This window comes from Colias philodice, chromosome 5, assembly GCF_061535455.1.
Source record: "Colias philodice isolate Cphi_HAF_F1 chromosome 5, ilColPhil1 Martin Lab GWU primary, whole genome shotgun sequence".
In the NCBI taxonomy this organism is placed as follows: domain Eukaryota; kingdom Metazoa; phylum Arthropoda; class Insecta; order Lepidoptera; family Pieridae; genus Colias; species Colias philodice.
The window spans coordinates 11505874-11527649 of record NC_143090.1 but is presented as its reverse complement, the minus strand read 5'-3'; the positions used below and the strand labels follow the sequence as shown (position 1 = coordinate 11527649).

The 21776-nt window shown below is 30.7% G+C and overlaps 1 protein-coding gene across 2 annotated transcripts in view; it reads right to left on the bottom strand.

Annotated features, from left to right (window-relative positions):
- The window catches only part of LOC149488673 (neuropeptide SIFamide receptor-like), a 99488-nt gene that overhangs the window by 35086 nt on the left and 42626 nt on the right, over positions 1-21776 (bottom strand). The window contains exons 1-3 of one of the 2 annotated variants that reach the window (XR_016315594.1): positions 16750-16813; positions 16089-16270; positions 15845-15922 (exon numbers count right to left, since the gene is read on the bottom strand). Coding sequence is in view for 1 of the 2 variants with exons in the window: in XM_089695146.1 (XP_089551272.1) it covers positions 16750-16849 (100 nt within the window). In the remaining variant the exon portion in view is untranslated. Of the gene's footprint in view, positions 1-15844; positions 15923-16088; positions 16271-16749; positions 16850-21776 lie in introns of those variants that run through there. The other variant, XM_089695146.1, reaches the window with a different exon arrangement.

Genomic DNA, 21776 nt, shown 5'->3' with positions numbered 1-21776 from the left:
GATTTTTTTTCAAAATATAAGCCTTCCATTAGACGTACTCATTATTTTGACTACTTAACTACTTTTAGTTAGGAGGAATTTCCATACCGATACCAAGTTACTCAAGCTTAAAAAGCACTTCTAAAATCATTTCTTGAATAAATCAATGCATGAATTTAACACCAAAATTGGTAGCATTTCGACACAGACCATAGCTCCCAAGGTGAGCATTTATAAGACTCGAGTCCCGATCCTGAGTCAAGGCTGGGTCCCTTTATTTCCCTAAAAGGTCGGAACGCGGCACAAGAAAATTCAATTTTTCGCAACCAAGGTCGGAATTATCGTTTTATGTGGAATAAGAGTTCTATTTCGCGATTCGATGTCGTTAGTTGACTATTCAACGTGTTTTATATTTGTTTTTGAATATATACATAATTTTTTGGTATTATTATAAGTGGTTTCTTTGAAACATAGTACCTAATAAGAGCGATTAAAGGTAGGCTTTTTGGATAGAGTTAAGTCTGTTCGCTATGATTCTTACGTGATCTTATTACTATAAGACTGATACAACAAAAATAAACATTTTGTTGATAAAACAGTACATTACTATCTACGTAATATTTTCACTTCATAATAAAGAAAAATAAGTTTCAATTATGTGCTATTTCATATTTTTTTCAGAGTTTAATATTAAATATGTTATCTGCACGCACTTGTACAACTATTGTAGGTACCCAATTATTCTAAATTATAATTACAATAATTATTCAAACCACACAAATCATCACATGTTTTACACAACATCTACAACGCATTGAATAAACATATTCCAACATAAAACACATTTGTAAATGAAAATCACAACACAGTAAAGCACTCATAAAAGCTTCAGTTTAATTGCGAACGTGATGCGAATAGTGTTCGACAAACACCCGGCGACACCGTCGAATTATAATTAAACTGCTCGTTTATATAGAAAGCGATACTATAGCTAATAATATAAAGGTATTATAAAGGCTAGTATAGTATTCTTAAAACATATCTATACTAATATTATAAAGTTGAAGAGTATGTTTGTTTGAACGCGCTAATCTCAGGAACTGATGGTCTGATTTGAAAAATTATTTCGGTATTAGATAGCCCATTTATAGAGGAAGGCTATAATATATTATCACGCTAAGAGCAATAGGAGTGGATCAATGCGGGTAAAACCGCGGGGCACTGCTAGTAATTAATGTGTATATAGGTACCTACCAGTTTTATAAAGCCTAGGATAGTATTATATCATCTGTGATAAAGGTTAAGGTTTGGATGTAAAACATGATTTTAAAAGAGCAACTATGGATTTTCTTGTTTGTTCTTCTCCCTAAAAACTGCTTTCCGAATCGGTGGTCAATGGTAAAACTATGTTAGGATGTTTCAAATGTGCTTCTAGTATAAGTCTAATTGAATAATATATAAATGTATGACTTTGTTTGTAACGTAACACACCGTATATAACTGCTCATGCAGAATCCCAAAACATCGCAAATCTATTTAAGGATTGATATTATAAATATGGTACATTTTAAAAACGTTCTTTACATGTATTGACGTTATATATTGTATTATGATGTCTACAATATAATGTAATAGAAATATCATTCACTGAAACCTGCAAAGCGATCCTTCCACGAATGCAATTTAAAACGTTATACCATCTGTGGACTTCCAAGAAATTCTATTACCACTTCCTACGAATATTGTAATAGCAAAATTGTGTTTGTGTATAAGTGAAGATACAATAAATGTCTACGTATTAGGTACATGAAGATCTAACTAGCTGTGCCCCGGGGTTTAACCTGCATTGGTCCGTGGACCGTGCCTTATGGTCTCAGCGTGATGATATATTGTAGCTTTATGAATTTATTTTTGAATAGGACCCGTAGTTTCTGAGATTAAAACGTTCAACCAAACTAACTCTCCATTTTTCAATTTTAGTATAGATAACATCGCTTATAGCATCGCATCTACTGGTTGTGATTCTTTATTAAATTTCAAATATATTTTCAAAGCTAAGGGGTTAATGATCTCAAATATTAGCTGTTTATGTTATACAGTATATTCCTTAAGACCGTGTAACCTTTATAGTTGTTTATCAGATTTTAGCTTACCGCCCGCGGCTTCGTCCGCTTTGTCTAAAACCTAATAAAATATATACTAAAACCTTCCTCTTGAATCGCTCTATCTATTAAAAAAAACCGCATCAAAATCCGTTGCGTAGTTTTAAAGATTTAAGCATACAAAGGTACATAGGGACAGAGAAAGCGACTTTGTTTTATACTATGTAGTGAAGTGATTCCTTAAGACCGTGTAACCTTTATAGATGTTTACCAGATTTAGACCCACATAATCTTCTGCGTTGTTAAGAGTACTAATTAATTGACTCTAATTTAATTCAAGTTTGATAATAATAATATAGTTTAGGTAAAGGTTATTTCAAACAATTGTATATTATTCATAGATCATAATGAATCCTCATATTATGATATTATCTTGTATTATTTAAGATGGAAATAAAAATTGCAGTTTGATACAAACATAAAATATGTATTGATACGGAAATTAAAATAAAACATAAATTTAAAATAAAAAACATTTATTGAAAAAATTAAAAACGCACAGTACAAACACAAAATATAAAATCATAAGAAAAGATTACTATAATTTTAACATAAAAATAAAACTTAAATCTAAACAAAAACATTAACGATACTATATGCTATAACTAATATTATTTACACAATTGATAGACATTTCCCAAAGATCACAAGTTCTTTTTTATTTAATTCTTTAATGGTTTTAACTAAGGTTTTAACAATGTCATCAGCAGTCCGTGACATAATTTAAATAATGTAATGCACTCAGCAACATGGTCCCTCAAAAAAGTCTCCGCAAGCGCTAAAGACGAATTTAAATTTTTAATTATACATTACTTAAGAAATCATCTTTCAATAATAACAAAATAAAATATTAATAAATACATCCTAAATGGAAAAAATATAATAACAATAATCTTAAAGTTTGGAATACCCATAATACCCCATAAAAGACAACAATAGTTTAACAATCCCTTTTTCCATGTAATGCAAACAATAAGACATTTTAATTTTTAATCTTGACCCTTTATGATCCTATCATAAAACTTAATGAGCAGTTCCAGGAAGAATATTTATTATAATATAGGCTCATTATCTAATTGTTTAGTTAGAAAAGAGGATTAAGAATATTGCGGGTAATTTAAAACAATGGTAGCAGTGCAGGTAATATTATGACTCATTTCAAACCAAATAAAAGTGGCCAAAAAAGCCATGAGCAGTTAGTATCGATGTAACCGCTGAACGGAGCAGACGTGTGCAGTTAGTGAAGTGATAAAAGTGCTTTGTAGAACTAACTAATAATTATTACTAGACTCCTTCATGCAAGAAAAAGTAAAATTTACTAAGACTTAACTTCGATAACCTGGTCAGTTCCAGAAGAATCAAAACGGAAAGTGATCTGAGTGGTGAAGTAAATAATAAGAACCACTAAGTCTGAAGTATGAACAAGAAACAAGTTTTAAGAGCAGCCTTGGAGGGTTATATTCAAAAGAAATCACGTAATTGAAAAATTACTTATAGTCAACCGTTAAAAACTCCTGCTAAAAACAACAAAGCTCCTAGATGCCTCTTTCTTCTGCCTCGTTCTAGAAGTTAAACTAGATAACAAGAGAGTGGCAAACGTCTCAAATATTAATTCAGAAGAATATGACATCGAATTAAAACGAATTGAAAAATTACTAATAGTCAATCGTGAAAAACTTCTGCCTGTAACAATAAAATTTCCTCTATATTCTGCCTCTATATTCGAACACAATTGAGTTGTAGAGGTAAAACTGGATAAGACGAAGAGAGTGGCAAACGTATCAAAAAATAATATCGACGGACCTCAAGACCAAATCAATATAATTGAAAAATTACTAATAGTCAATCGTGAAGAACTTTTGCTAGAAACAACTAAATTTTTGAAAGCCTGCTTCTCCGGAAACAACGGAAATCTAGAGGTAAAACTTCAAAAGAGTGGCAAACAGTTGAAAAAATAATATTTAAGAAGCTTATGATCAAGTTAAACAATTGAAGAATTACTAATAGTCACCCGTGTAAAACATATTCCGAAACCAATCAAGTAAAACAGATGAAGACGAAAAGCTCTTGAATATAATGATTGGCGATTAATCAATAGCCAGATCATCGTTTGAAATAACTTGTATGAACAGTATCTATACAAGTTAACAGCGATCCCTGGAGCCTGAATTCAAAGAAGTATTGCTCTGAGTTGCATGTAATTGAAAAAGTACTAATAGTCAACCGTGAAGAACATCTTCCAGTACAAAATGTCTTCAATGCGCCTCTTGTTTCGTTAAAAACGAACTTATAGAGATGAAACGAGGAAAAAGGAAAATATCTCTAAAAAGTATTAAGAAGCATATTATCACTTGATTGAAAATATACTAATAGTCAAATGTGAAGAACACCTCCCAACAACAGCAAATTTTATAAATGCCTCTATGGATATCTATGGAAACAACAAGGTAATAAAAATTGAACTAGAAAAGAGTGGCAAACGTTACACGAAGTATTTTAAAAGCTGGAGATTAAGTGGAATATAATTGAAAAATTCCTAATAGTCAACCGTGTAAAACATACTCCAAAACAGATGACGAACGAAAATTATCTCAATTAAATTGAAAAATTACTAATAGTCATCCGTGAAAAACATATTTCAGAAACATAGCTTCTGGATGTGTCTTATTTCGGCAATAAAAGAAGAAAAAGACAACACAGAGTTTCAGAGGTTAAACTGGAAAAGAGTGCCGTCTCTAAAAGTATCTTAGAAGCATAAAATCAAGTTGGACATGTAATTGAAAAATTACTAATAGTCAACTGTGAAAAACTTTTACTAGAAAAAAGAAAAAAAGTTACAAATAGTCGTCGTCAAAAGCTTCCTCCAGAAATAAAGCTTTCTTCAGAAACAATGTGACATCTGTGAAAACGATAATAATTGAAAGTATTATTTTTATTTTGACAGCGTGTAATTGTAAAATTACTAATAGTCAATCGTGTGAAACAACTGCCGTTAAAAAAGAAGTGTAACAAGCTGGTTATGACATAAAAAGCAAACGAAAATTACCTCAATTATTATTTGGCAAGATTATTGCAGCAATTGAAAAATTACTAATAGTCATCCGTGAAAAACATTTCTAGGAACTCTTCAAAATGCTCTTCCGAAAACACTGTTAATGGCGCTTGAAGACAGAACAAGATATTTTCGGATAAAGAAACTTTTATACAAATGTATATAAACGACACACACATAATATTTAGAGAAGCATGATTAACTCCGAGAATTGAAAAATTACTAATAGTCAACCGTGAGAAACATTTGCTTCTTATTCCCAACAAAAGTTAGTGTAATAGGTAGTAATTAATGTTAATATATTATTATGTAGATTAAGTTATTTTGTATATAATTGTGAAATAAATTTTGAAAATAAGTTATACATAGTTTAATTTCAATAAATTGTTGAAATTATCTTTTATAGTACCTACCTATACTTTATTCCCTGAATGTTACATTTAATATTTATTTGTTACATTTGCTTATTCAGGAAATAAAGCATGTTCGAATGTATACATATAATAACATAATACGTAATGAACATATACCTACATCCGAGCATGCTAGTTTAGCGCAAACATTCTAAAATCGTGAAAAACGTGAAAACAAACCAATGAAAGTATAAAGACGAAACACATTTAAAAAACTAATGCAGATCAAATAAATGCCCTGAATTATACAGAAATAAAATCTAATAACGCGCTGTAATCCACTTTCACTAGCGTACCACTATCACGATAAATACAGAAAATTTTTCTTTTTGTATGAAAACAACGACAAGTTTAGTACATTATTATAATTATTACTAGACCGAGAAAATACGTACAAGAACCAACTCCGTATACACGGATTTGTCCACAAAGGAGAGCTTCTTTCGGTCAACGTCTATAGCAATTAATCCCTCAAACAAACTATCCAGACAGATTACACAAGTACAACTTCATTAACTAAGTTATTTCTCGTTTAGATTTGTCTGTACTACTGGAATAAATGGCAGCTAATACATCGAAAACAAAAACAATATTTCGAATATGTGGAACTGCGAGATGAAACTCGCAAAAATCACATTTATCTTTCCTGAAAAATTCAAGGAGTTTAAAGAACAAATTGAATCTAGCTACATTCATAGCATTTAATGAATGAACGCAACATTTTTGTATCATCTCCTTCAATGAAAGAATAAACATCACGTACCTAGTATAAATAATAAAAACAAACACAACTAAGGAACTGTGATCAAATCTATTTCAAACCCCACAAATAAAAATATTAAAAATAAAATCAGTTCCACCTTTACTAGTTCTATTTCGATGCTTGCTCAAAATGAATGAAAAATCACACTTGAATGGAAATCAGTTATAAGCGCTTGCTATAGAAAGATTCTGTATGAACATTGATACTGCAACAATATTGACTCACGTAGTGTTTTGAACCGAAATGCAATAGTATTTCCGATGAGATTAATTCACATCACGTGGGCAAATAGTGAATTCTCGGGTGCTTATTTAAGGTCCAATATTTGAGCAGCAGCGGGATTTCATTGGGTTGAAATTTTCCAGAAATAAATAGCGGTTCTGAATACATGGGTCAGAAATGACAGAAATTGTTAAGTATATTAAAATGGGGCTATTGATGATGTTCTGTATTCAGGTAGTTAATTAGAGCTATTAGATAACTTCTTTAGAGTTATAATATGGTATAAAGTATGCAAAGGTTGTTAAAAAGGTTGTTAAAAAGCATTAGCCATTGCTTATGATATGCATTGATATGCCTTTTTGCAAGGCGCTTTGTAAAATTGATCATTTTTTAAAGGAAGTATTAATTCAAAATCCTTTTAAAAGCTAAGTAATTGATAAGATTGCCAGATCTAGACAAATTAAACTGAGAAAACGTAAGTATGTTTTAATCAAACGAATAAATGCGAATATCAACGAAGGATTTTTTTTCATTTATATAATTATTGTATTGCCATGCGATACAATGTTTTATTTTAGCACAAACAGACTCCCAAATCTGATCATTTTTTATAGATGTTATAGATTATGTTAAGTACATATTATAATGTATCGCTTATAAACACAATAAACCTTTTACAGATATCTGAATCCCATAAAAAAACGATTGAATCGTCCATAAAATGATTACTTATCGGTAAACAAAACGATCAAACGAAACCCACTATGTAACGAAATCTATGTACAAACAGGGAAACCAACACAGGAAACCAAACAAAATATACACAATAAAACAATTTGTTAGTATCTGTTCGTATACATAATTGAAAAATTACTAATAGTCAATCGTGAAGAACTTTTGCTAGAAACAACTAAATTTTTGAAAGCCTGCTTCTCCGGAAACAACGGAAATCTAGAGGTAAAACTTCAAAAGAGTGGCAAACAGTTGAAAAAATAATATTTAAGAAGCTTATGATCAAGTTAAACATAATTGAAGAATTACTAATAGTCACCCGTGTAAAACATATTCCGAAACCAATCAAGTAAAACAGATGAAGACGAAAAGCTCTTGAATATAATGATTGGCGATTAATCAATAGCCAGATCATCGTTTGAAATAACTTGTATGAACAGTATCTATACAAGTTAACAGCGATCCCTGGAGCCTGAATTCAAAGAAGTATTGCTCTGAGTTGCATCTAATTGAAAAAGTACTAATAGTCAACCGTGAAGAACATCTTCCAGTACAAAATGTCTTCGATGCGCCTCTTGTTTCGTTAACAACGAACTTATAGAGATGAAACGAGGAAAAAGGAAAACATCTCTAAAAGTATTAAGAAGCATATTATCACTTGATTGAAAAAATACTAATAGTCAATTGTGAATAACATCTCCCAACAACAGCAAATTTTATAAATGCCTCTATGGATATCTCTGGAAGCAACAAGGTAATAAAAATTGAACTAGAAAAGAGTCTCAAACGTTACACGAAGTATTTTAAAAGCTGGAGATTAAGTGGAATATAATTGAAAAATTCCTAATAGTCAACCGTGTAAAACATACTCCAAAACAGATGACGAACGAAAATTACCTCAATTAAATTGAAAAATTACTAATAGTCATCCGTGAAAAACATATTTCAGAAACATAGCTTCTGGATGTCTCTTATTTCGGCAATAAAAGGAGAAAAAGACAAGACAGAGTTTCAGAGGTTAAACTGGAAAAGAGTGGCGTCTCTAAAAGTATTTTAGATGCATAAAATCAAGTTGGACATGTAATTGAAAAATTACTAATAGTCAACCGTGAAAAACTTTTTCTAGAAAAAGGAAAAAAGGGGAGGTTAAATAACATTTATAGGCTGAAAAATGAACCGGACTGAAAATTATTCAAGAATCAAAATCCGATAAAAAACTTGAAAACCGTCTTGTATGATAATTGATAAGTTACCAATAGTCAGTCGTCAAAAGCTTCCTCCAGAAATAAAGCTTTCTTCAGAAACAATGTGACATCTGTGAAAACGATAATAATTGAAAGTATTATTTTTATTTTGACGGCGTGTAATTGGAAAATTACTAATAGTCAATCGTGTGAAACAACTGCCGTTAAAAAAGAAGTTTAACAAACTGTGCCATGATTCACACGCTGGTTATTACATAAAAAGCAAACGAAAATTACCTCAATTATTTACCTTAATATTTGGCAAGATTATTGCAGCAATTGAAAAATTACTAATAGTCATCCGTGAAAAACATTTCTAGGAACTCTTCAAAATGCTCTTCCGAAAACACTGTTAATGGCGCTTGAAGACAGAACAAGATATTTTCGGATAAAGAAACTTTTATACAAATGTACATACTGTATTATAAACGACACACACATAATATTTAGAGAAGCATGATTAACTCCGAGAATTGAAAAATTACTAATAGTCAACCGTGAGAAACATTTGCTTCTTATTCCCAACAAAAGTTAGTGTAATAGGTAGTAATTAATGTTAATATATTATTATGTAGATTAAGTTATTTTGTATATAATTGTGAAATAAATTTTGAAAATAAGTTATAGTTTAATTTCAATGATTTGTTGAAATTCTCTTTTATAGTACCTACCTATACTTTATTCCCTGAATGTTACATTTAATATTTATTTGTTACATTTGCTTATTCAGGAAATAAAGCATGTTCGAATGTATACATATAATTACATAATATGTAATGTACATATCTACATCCAAGCATGCTAATTTAGCGCAAACATTCTAAAATCGTGAAAAACGTGAAAACAAACCCAATGAAAATATACAAGACGAAAGGGAAACACATTTCAAAAACTAATGCAGATCAAAAAAATGCCCTGAATTATACAAAAAAAAAATCTAATAACGCGCTGTAAACAACTTTCACTAGCATACCACTATCACGATAAATACCGAAAAATTTTCTTTTTGTATGAAAACAACAACAAGATTAGTACATTATTATAATTATTACTAGACCGAGAAAATACGTACAAGAACCAACTCCGTATACACGGATTTGTCCACAAAGGAGAGCTTCTTTCGGTCAACGTCTATAGCAATTAATCCCTCAAACAAACTATCCAGACAGATTACACAAGTACAACTTCATTAACTAAGTTATTTCTCGTTTAGATTTGTCTGTACTACTGGAATAAATGGCAGCTAATACATCGAAAACAAAAACAATATTTCGAATATGTGGAACTGCGAGATGAAACTCGCAAAAATCACATTTATCTTTCCTGAAAAATTCAAGGAGTTTAAAGAACAAATTGAATCTAGCTACATTCATAGCATTTAATGAATGAACGCAACATTTTTGTATCATCTCCTTCAATGAAAGAATAAACATCACGTACCTAGTATAAATAATAAAAACAAACACAACTAAGGAACTGTGATCAAATCTATTTCAAACCCCACAAATAAAAATATTAAAAATAAAATCAGTTCCACCTTTACTAGTTCTATTTCGATGCTTGCTCAAAATGAATGAAAAATCACACTTGAATGGAAATCAGTTATAAGCGCTTGCTATAGAAAGATTCTGTATGAACATTGATACTGCAACAATATTGACTCACGTAGTGTTTTGAACCGAAATGCAATAGTATTTCCGATGAGATTAATTCACATCACGTGGGCAAATAGTGAATTCTCGGGTGCTTATTTAAGGTCCAATATTTGAGCAGCAGCGGGATTTCATTGGGTTGAAATTTTCCAGAAATAAATAGCGGTTCTGAATACATGGGTCAGAAATGACAGAAATTGTTAAGTATATTAAAATGGGGCTATTGATGATGTTCTGTATTCAGGTAGTTAATTAGAGCTATTAGATAACTTCTTTAGAGTTATAATATGGTATAAAGTATGCAAAGGTTGTTAAAAAGGTTGTTAAAAAGCATTAGCCATTGCTTATGATATGCATTGATATGCCTTTTTGCAAGGCGCTTTGTAAAATTGATCATTTTTTAAAGGAAGTATTAATTCAAAATCCTTTTAAAAGCTAAGTAATTGATAAGATTGCCAGATCTAGACAAATTAAACTGAGAAAACGTAAGTATGTTTTAATCAAACGAATAAATGCGAATATCAACGAAGGATTTTTTTTCATTTATATAATTATTGTATTGCCATGCGATACAATGTTTTATTTTAGCACAAACAGACTCCCAAATCTGATCATTTTTTATAGATGTTATAGATTATGTTAAGTACATATTATAATGTATCGCTTATAAACACAATAAACCTTTTACAGATATCTGAATCCCATAAAAAAACGATTGAATCGTCCATAAAATGATTACTTATCGGTAAACAAAACGATCAAACGAAACCCACTATGTAACGAAATCTATGTACAAACAGGGAAACCAACACAGGAAACCAAACAAAATATACACAATAAAACAATTTGTTAGTATCTGTTCGTATACATAATTGAAAAATTACTAATAGTCAATCGTGAAGAACTTTTGCTAGAAACAACTAAATTTTTGAAAGCCTGCTTCTCCGGAAACAACGGAAATCTAGAGGTAAAACTTCAAAAGAGTGGCAAACAGTTGAAAAAATAATATTTAAGAAGCTTATGATCAAGTTAAACATAATTGAAGAATTACTAATAGTCACCCGTGTAAAACATATTCCGAAACCAATCAAGTAAAACAGATGAAGACGAAAAGCTCTTGAATATAATGATTGGCGATTAATCAATAGCCAGATCATCGTTTGAAATAACTTGTATGAACAGTATCTATACAAGTTAACAGCGATCCCTGGAGCCTGAATTCAAAGAAGTATTGCTCTGAGTTGCATCTAATTGAAAAAGTACTAATAGTCAACCGTGAAGAACATCTTCCAGTACAAAATGTCTTCGATGCGCCTCTTGTTTCGTTAACAACGAACTTATAGAGATGAAACGAGGAAAAAGGAAAACATCTCTAAAAGTATTAAGAAGCATATTATCACTTGATTGAAAAAATACTAATAGTCAATTGTGAATAACATCTCCCAACAACAGCAAATTTTATAAATGCCTCTATGGATATCTCTGGAAGCAACAAGGTAATAAAAATTGAACTAGAAAAGAGTCTCAAACGTTACACGAAGTATTTTAAAAGCTGGAGATTAAGTGGAATATAATTGAAAAATTCCTAATAGTCAACCGTGTAAAACATACTCCAAAACAGATGACGAACGAAAATTACCTCAATTAAATTGAAAAATTACTAATAGTCATCCGTGAAAAACATATTTCAGAAACATAGCTTCTGGATGTCTCTTATTTCGGCAATAAAAGGAGAAAAAGACAAGACAGAGTTTCAGAGGTTAAACTGGAAAAGAGTGGCGTCTCTAAAAGTATTTTAGATGCATAAAATCAAGTTGGACATGTAATTGAAAAATTACTAATAGTCAACCGTGAAAAACTTTTTCTAGAAAAAGGAAAAAAGGGGAGGTTAAATAACATTTATAGGCTGAAAAATGAACCGGACTGAAAATTATTCAAGAATCAAAATCCGATAAAAAACTTGAAAACCGTCTTGTATGATAATTGATAAGTTACCAATAGTCAGTCGTCAAAAGCTTCCTCCAGAAATAAAGCTTTCTTCAGAAACAATGTGACATCTGTGAAAACGATAATAATTGAAAGTATTATTTTTATTTTGACGGCGTGTAATTGGAAAATTACTAATAGTCAATCGTGTGAAACAACTGCCGTTAAAAAAGAAGTTTAACAAACTGTGCCATGATTCACACGCTGGTTATTACATAAAAAGCAAACGAAAATTACCTCAATTATTTACCTTAATATTTGGCAAGATTATTGCAGCAATTGAAAAATTACTAATAGTCATCCGTGAAAAACATTTCTAGGAACTCTTCAAAATGCTCTTCCGAAAACACTGTTAATGGCGCTTGAAGACAGAACAAGATATTTTCGGATAAAGAAACTTTTATACAAATGTACATACTGTATTATAAACGACACACACATAATATTTAGAGAAGCATGATTAACTCCGAGAATTGAAAAATTACTAATAGTCAACCGTGAGAAACATTTGCTTCTTATTCCCAACAAAAGTTAGTGTAATAGGTAGTAATTAATGTTAATATATTATTATGTAGATTAAGTTATTTTGTATATAATTGTGAAATAAATTTTGAAAATAAGTTATAGTTTAATTTCAATGATTTGTTGAAATTCTCTTTTATAGTACCTACCTATACTTTATTCCCTGAATGTTACATTTAATATTTATTTGTTACATTTGCTTATTCAGGAAATAAAGCATGTTCGAATGTATACATATAATTACATAATATGTAATGTACATATCTACATCCAAGCATGCTAATTTAGCGCAAACATTCTAAAATCGTGAAAAACGTGAAAACAAACCCAATGAAAATATACAAGACGAAAGGGAAACACATTTCAAAAACTAATGCAGATCAAAAAAATGCCCTGAATTATACAAAAAAAAAATCTAATAACGCGCTGTAAACAACTTTCACTAGCATACCACTATCACGATAAATACCGAAAAATTTTCTTTTTGTATGAAAACAACAACAAGATTAGTACATTATTATAATTATTACTAGACCGAGAAAATACGTACAAGAACCAACTCCGTATACACGGATTTGTCCACAAAGGAGAGCTTCTTTCGGTCAACGTCTATAGCAATTAATCCCTCAAACAAACTATCCAGACAGATTACACAAGTACAACTTCATTAACTAAGTTATTTCTCGTTTAGATTTGTCTGTACTACTGGAATAAATGGCAGCTAATACATCGAAAACAAAAGTCATATTTATAAAAGGTGGAACTGCGAGATGAAACTCGCAAAAATCACATTTATCTTTCCTGAAAAATTCATAGAGCTTTAAAGTTTCGGACAAATTGAAACTAGCTAAACTAAGCTAAGCATTTGATGAATAAACGCAACATTTTTGTGTCATCTCCTTCAATGAAAGAATATAAACATCACGTACCTAATATAAATAATAAAAACAAACACAACTAAGGAACTGTGACAAAATCTATTTCAAACCCCACAAATAAAAATATTAAAAATAAAATAATTCCCACGTTCACTAGTTCTATTTCGATGCTCGATCAAAATGAATGAAAAATCACACTTGAATGGAAATCAGTTATAAGCGCTTGCTATAGTAAAGAACTGTATGAACATTGATACTGCAACAATATTGACTCACGTAGTGTTTTGAACCGAAATGCAATTTTAGTATTTCCGGTGAGATTAATTCACATCACGTGGGCAAATAGTGAATTCTCGGGTGCTTATTTAAGGTCCAATATTTGAGCGGCAGCGGGATTTCATTGGGTTGAAATTTTCCAGAAATAAATAGCGGTTCTGAATACATGGGTCAGAAATGACAGAAATTGTTAAGTATATTAAAATGGGGCTATTGAAGATGTTCTGTATTCAGGTAGTTAATTAGAGCTATTAGATAACTTCTTTATAGTTATAATCTTAATACTATAATAAAGGCGAAAGTTTGTAAGGATGTATGGATGTATGGATGTATGGATGTATGGATGTTTGTTACTCTTTCACGTAAAAACTACTGAACCGATTACAATGAAATTTTGCACACATATATAGAGGGTAACTTGGATTAACACATAGGATAGGTTTTATCCCGGAAATCCCACGGGAACGGGAACTATGCGGGTTATCCTTTGAAAACGCGGGCGAAGCCGCGGGCGGAAATCTAGTATGGCATAAAGTATGCAAAGGTTGTTTTTTAAAAAGCATTAGCCATTGCTTATTGATATGCCTTTTTGCAAGGCGCTTTGTAAAATTGATCAATTTTTAAAGGAAGGATTAAATCAAAATCCTTTTAAAAGCTAAGTAATTGATAAGATTGCTAGATCTAGACAAATTAAACTGAGAAAACGTATGTTTTAATCAAACGAACAAATGCGAATATCAACGAAGGATTTTTTTTTCATTTATATAATTATTGTATTGCCATGCGATACAATGTTTTATTTTAACACAAACAGACTCCCAAATCTGATCATTTTTTATAGATGTTATAGATTATGTTAAGTACATATTATAATGTATCGCTTATAAACACAATAAACCTTTTACAGATATCTGAATCCCATAAAAAACGATTGAATCGTCCATCTCCCATAAAATGATTACTTATCGGTAAACAAAACGATCAAACGAAACCCACTATGTAACGAAATCTATGTAAATAGGGAAAAACAAAACACACACAATAAAACAATTTGTTAGTATATCTGTCCGTATATATAATGAGGGCTTGTATAATAAGCGGCTCCCAATCATCTTCCTTCTTACGCAAATTTCACTGCATTGATAAATTTTCGGCACGCAAGGTCATCGATGGAATTTGGGACATAATGCTCATTATAATACGGGCCAGGTCAAGGTGGGGACGAAGTATGGGACCAACTTGAAGACAGGTACAAATTGGGCTCAAAAATTTGGTAAAAGTTTGATAAGTTCGCTGTAATGACGCGAACGTTTTTGGAAGTCGAGATAAGCCGCCATCATTTTAATACAAGATGGATTTCTTTAATAATTGTTTTTGTTTTAATTTTTAAAGACAATGGTGTAGATTAAATTTGCTTTAAAATGATATACCTACCTACAATTAAAGTTAAAGCACTGTAGCGAGTTTTGAAAATATACCTATATGCAAATACCTATACATTAGTTCTGTCAAAACACTCTCATAATTTGCTCATTAGTTTGTAAATGGTAACCATGGTAACTTATGTTCCCTAGAATATATTAATTTATGCTTACACTGAAAATTATATTCACATACTCACTCAGTCGCTGAGAAGGCCATATTCTCCTATCATATATACAGAAATAGAACATTTGCCCAAAATAATAGGGAAAGAAGTATTGCTACAATTTGGGCACATTTCCAAACTCCTTGGATTTTCCATATGACCTTATACGCAATGATCGACTCAGAATACGATATAAATGTATTAGGAACTACCAGGATAATAATAAACAAGTTAGTTTAGAGGTATTTGAAGTAGTTAATGAATTAATAAAAATAATTTATAGCTTAATACACAAAACACACTACATAATATTACAAATAGATAATTATTTGAAACAAAAATGTAAATTATATGTATAAGGAACGCTGGTTAAAAATTTTCACTTTTTCCCTTGGTCGAGGTTTCTTGTTCGATGGATAGGGCAGAATTTTACAGAATTCACTCAATTCTTCACTAAAATAAGAAAATTAAATATAAGAAATCATGGAAAATATTTGTCTGATCAGCTACCAAAAGTAAAAAAAAAAATAGTAATTGCAATAGCTCTAGTATCCTATTTCTTTCATATTGTATAAGATTCTGTAACGATGTTATAAAAGTGTTACAAAAATACTAATACCATGGTTTTTGCTAACTTGTCGCGCCAGAGGGCGCTGCCAGAACATCCCCATTAAAGTGTTAAGTTCATGGGAACAGTCGCGGGACATACGAGTATTTGGGTCATGTTTGTTGTCTGAAAGGGGTCGCTACACTTTCCGTGCAATTGCCTCCGGTATTTATTGCCCTGTATGGACCATTGTGCTGAAATTAAAACAAATGTATGGCGTCTATTATTTGCTGAGTTACTGCCCCCTTTGGCAAAACGTGTGAAACGTTATGGGGTAGTTTTAAAAAAATATTTTTTACTGAAAAAAAATGACAGAAAAATAATGTTGGACAAAAAAAAATGTTCTTACGTTATTTGTAACTATAACATTTATGATATATCTGTTTCGTTCTTGATGAAAGAAGTTTGATGAATTGATGAACTTTTAGTTATTTTCTCGACTTATATTTGAATCTGCAAGGTAAAACGTAGTTATACAATTAACAACATATCATTAACAAACAATATAGCTTCATGATTGCAGAATTTGATCCAAGATAACCGGGAGATTTACACAAACACAGAATCTATTAAAATTCATTTAAAATCAAAATATGTTTACGTATCAATACTTTATTTATGGATTTAAAAAAGGTGAATAAAGATTATCTATATCCTTTAACAATAATCTTACCTATCAAGTGATACTGCAACAAGACTGTAAACTGACGCCGCCACAGACAAACCCTGGACGTAGGGCACTGTCTTGCACATCAGCCAACCGAGCACCCACGCTGTAAAGAAAAATAAATGGTTAATTATATGCTTTACTTCAATTACATCGCCCTCTAACACTATAGTAAAAAGTACTAAACATTGCAGAAATAGTTGATTGAAACTGTTGTATCTGTTCTTTTCTAAATAAGTAAAAGATAATATAATATAATATAAGATAGATAATTTCGAAGAGCTTATGGTAATAATTAATTTTGTGTAACACTTTAAACAAGCTTTAAACTCAACCCTTAAAATAAGAGGTAATATTCAAGTAAATAAACCGACCCGCCAGTCCATTTCTGAGCATCCCGAAATTTCCAAGTACCCTCTAAATTATGAAAGGCTCAAATGAAATCCTGCATACAACCTTGAGTTAGGCTGCAAGGCATCAACAGGTAGAAGGAGGTCAACAAATCAATATGTGTATAACTGGGTCAGGACAGTGTACCTATGACCCCTGGCCCTCTCGCTCTAGCACACGGCTGCACCCATAAGCCCGTCCCGCTCTGTGGCCTTGTAACATTACAATACAGAAGTAAATGACAAGGTGCAATTAAATATACATTTTCCGGCTTTCGTCTTAAGGTCTTTTATTATTTTTCGGATTGGTTTTTACAATTTTCATCTTTACGTTTAGAGGAAGTCGATTTTGAATGTATTGTGTAAGTATTGTTTAATTTCGGGAAATTTAAATAATATTGTTTTGAATTATATTTCGGTATAATTTATTTATTCAGAGATTCCAGAAACGGGATAAAATTAAAATGTAATCTCTTTTAGCCATAAAGAATTTTTGACTACTTTTTAAATTTAGTTATATTGACTTGGTAGAACGGTGAAATTAATAAATCTATTAGAACTCAAATAACCGAACAAATCCGCAGGGCACCACAGTATAAAAACGGATTAAGAAAGTTCAACGAAACCTCTATCGAGCTCTTAAGGGCTTAGTATATTGAATATTAAAATATGCATCTAGGTCATCCCGAAGACTTGTGTCAGCGGGAACAATGAAATTATAAGGCAATTTGGATCTAGCTTTGGGTAATTTATACTGCATAGTTAACGATTTTGTAACTAGTCTAGCATATTTTTTGGTAACCGGATATAGAGATAGATATAGGCTACGATTTACCGCAGTAAAAAATGCAGAAGATAATAATATAACTTTATACATATTCTCATACTTATCTTAATATTATATTCTTACATATTATATTTATGCTCTGCCCTATTCCTCTTCTCTAACTAATTTCCTTCCGTACTCCGGTTGTCTGGAAGAAATCGCTATTTAGCGATAAGACCGCCATTTGTTATAATTATTTATAATTAGATTAAGTTCATATTTAAGTTATCTAAGAGCAATAAAGGATAAATAAATAAATAAATAAATAAACTTTTGACATTTTTTTAAATGTAGTAATAGTGCGACTTGAATGATTTTTACAAAGCTTATCTTTGGAATCAAATATCAACAATATCACAGGTAGCAGTATTATAGATGATAGATCTCTATTTACGGACTATACGAGTAGGTACATATCTAGCGAAGTTTAAAAGACAAAAAAGATCGTAGTTGGCCATCCGAAATCGTGAAATCTGCCTGCTACCTATGCTTTCCACAGTAACAGCACCATAGGTGTAGACTACCAGATAGGGTATACAGGTAACTATTAAGAAGTACGATTTATTTGTGTGATTATTTGAAGTGAATAGGTAGCGTGAATAGCTACCGAAACTACTGAACCGATTTGAAAAACTCCTCCACTAGCAGAAAGATATATTATTCCTGAGTGGCATAAGTTTTAGTTTTCATAAACCCCGGTGAAACAGGGGCGAGCAGCTAGTCTATAACATAACGATATGAGATGAAGAAGTTTGAGAAACACGCAAACATTGAGAGCTTCAGGGCTTTCCCTGAAGCGTTTGTAAGCTGTTTCCATTACAGGGTACAGTCGTGCACAAAGTTATTAATGTAACGTTCATATATGAAGTACAGTCACTAACATAATTTCAAGTGTAATCTATTTTTTTTTTAATGTTTATAGCAACCGAATATACCTAAGTATATATGTATTTATAATCGTTTAAAAAAATTGTGTTCCTTACTCCTATTACAAGTTTCGACGTCGCTTATTGTGGATACCTTGAAAATGTAGGAAACGATTTTAGTACACTAAAATTCAAAACCAAAATATTATAAATCTAGTTCATATAAATAGGTCAGTGTATTAGGTAATATTTATTACAGAGTATCATCCATCTCCCTACATCATTTACGACAGCTTTCAGGAACACATATTTGCAAAATATATCCATTAGTTAGACACATATATTCCTATCTATTTATGATTTATTTCCATATATATGTAAAAGAAAATTTAGTTACAACACTTGAATGGAAATGCCGATTTTAATGTATTTGGTTAGTTGGATTTGTCTCCACTTGGCTAGGATAATTATTAAAAAAAAAGTATTATAAAAAACAAAATGGATGATGATATTAAATGTTTAATTACTGTAAATGCGATTACGAAGTACAAGCAAGCAAATCCGAGGAATTAACTTAACTTAAGTAAACTAATTTAAAAACAAGTCTAAGTGACTGAAATTTGAGTCCTGTCTCTCCCATATATACTGGACATTGGCGAAGTCCCTTTTTATTGGGTGGAGCCATTAATTAAGAGAAGAAGAAGAAAAAAATAGTAAATAAATTCCATTAATCGCGCCTGAAAAAAAAACGGAGTTTCCATTTACAATAAAATTATTTCAAGTGAAATAAACTGGTAAATTTATTACACATAAGCATATTATTGTGTTAAGCCAAGAATAAGCAAGTTCACGAAATACCCATAATATAATTTATTTATTAAAATCCAATACATACTACAACTAATTTTGTCAAGACACTTAGAATACAACTCGTGCTTATGAATAAAATAAGATTATTGTTTAACATGATTTTTATAAACATCTAAAATTCTAAGAATTCATTAAAATATTTCTTCAGAAATACAACAAAACAGAATGAGAATAGAATAACAAAAACATTTTTGTATATTCATTGTGAATAAACTTAATTGAAATAATAATAACTATTGTTATGACATTAAAGATGCCCTTTGAAATATCTATTTTAAATCCGAGCTACTAAGTACAGTATAGATATTTAACAGTATAGATATTTAACTTATCTGAACCCAACGTTTATAATAGAAGATTGTATTCCATTGATTATTTTTCCGACCCAAATATCGACCAATAGAATTGCACCATTTGACGTCACGTGGTACAACCTACATGGTATTACCACAGACTAATAATAATATACTACGTATTACTGATCATTTTTTGAAAATTTTCTCTGGTCGTTGACGTCAAACTGACAGGTTGAATTCAATTGTGAAATTATTGGCCGACATTTGGGACGGAAAAATAATCCCCCGAATACCACACGAGCTTCAAAATTATCTCTTGTGGTATTATAAGTGAATATTTATGTCATAAACTAGGTATGTCATGCACATTATCGAAAAAGATACAAATATAATAATATTATTATATTAGGTATAATATTTCGGTAAATGGTTCCTATGTTCAATCACTTTTTATGTTTATATTAATCTAAAAGATTTTACCAAGAATTCAATACTTAAACATAACTTTTATAACTTTTATATATAAATTTTATCTTATATAAGAAGCTTGAACCAAAATATATCAATGCAAGAATCGCGAAGGCTGCTGAGAATTAATCTTTCGCTTGACAGATGCCGGAGACTGCATTTGTCTTTTAACAGCGCGGATATATTGAATTCCTGATTTTAACACGCTTTATTGCAAAGTCTCACATAATAACATTTTATAATGGGTCTTGCTTGTATTGGAATAAGTAAAAACGTTTATTTTCTAGCAACCGCAACTATGAGATGAATTTTGCAGACATTTAACAGTAATTACTCTTTTTTGTATATGAAAAAAATAATGACCAAAAAACTTTCTTGAAATTGTATTCTAAGGTATCTTTATTATTCTTTTGTTGATAACATTGTCTGTATTCTGTAACCTTATTTAAAGAATACCTCATTGGGATTTTTTAACGAATGTCACTTAGTAACTTACCTGTCTTATTTAACAAAAAGGTGTAAAATAAAACTGCTTCTCTTCATCACCAACGCTCAATTTTTTTTTCATAATATTACCCATATACCTACATATCAAATACCACAAAACGTGTAACTTTATGTCAATTTTATTAAATTGGAAATAATATTTTACGTATTTATCCATCGTTAACTTCTATGAATATAACTATTCACTTTAAATATAATAGACTGAACATTGACGTTGCTAACGACACATTGAATAGAATTTGTTCAACGCTTGATATTCAAGTTCTTCGAAAGTGGGTAGTTATAAACTAATTACATTTTTATGGGTTCAGCGGATGCATTGGCATAATTATCACAAATTTCTCTGCGACAGGAATTTAATAATGCAGTAGCGTGACTTTTGGGCTGATAAACTAGAATATTCTAGTCTTTAAAATTACGATGGGTTCAAGAATGCTAGTATTAGGAAAAATAAAGCGAAAACTTTAAACGCCTGACGAGAAATAATAGAATATCTGCGTATAAACTATTGGCTAAGATCAACTAAATTACTAAACAATTAATAATATAGTTAATAATAATTGTCATCTCTACTGAAAAAACGACTTATTTCAGTGGTAATATTATTTCATAATCAATGTATAAATTACAGGAATAAATTAGGTACACTTCAAAACCCACTGTGTGATATTTTTTTCGTAAGTTAACAAGTATTAGAAAAAAACATGGAACAAATGTTATCAAATTGAATTATTATACTTGACTTATTCATTCACATCACACCCACATAAAGCACAAAGTCAAAGTTTTTGTCCAAGTCTCGATAACATGC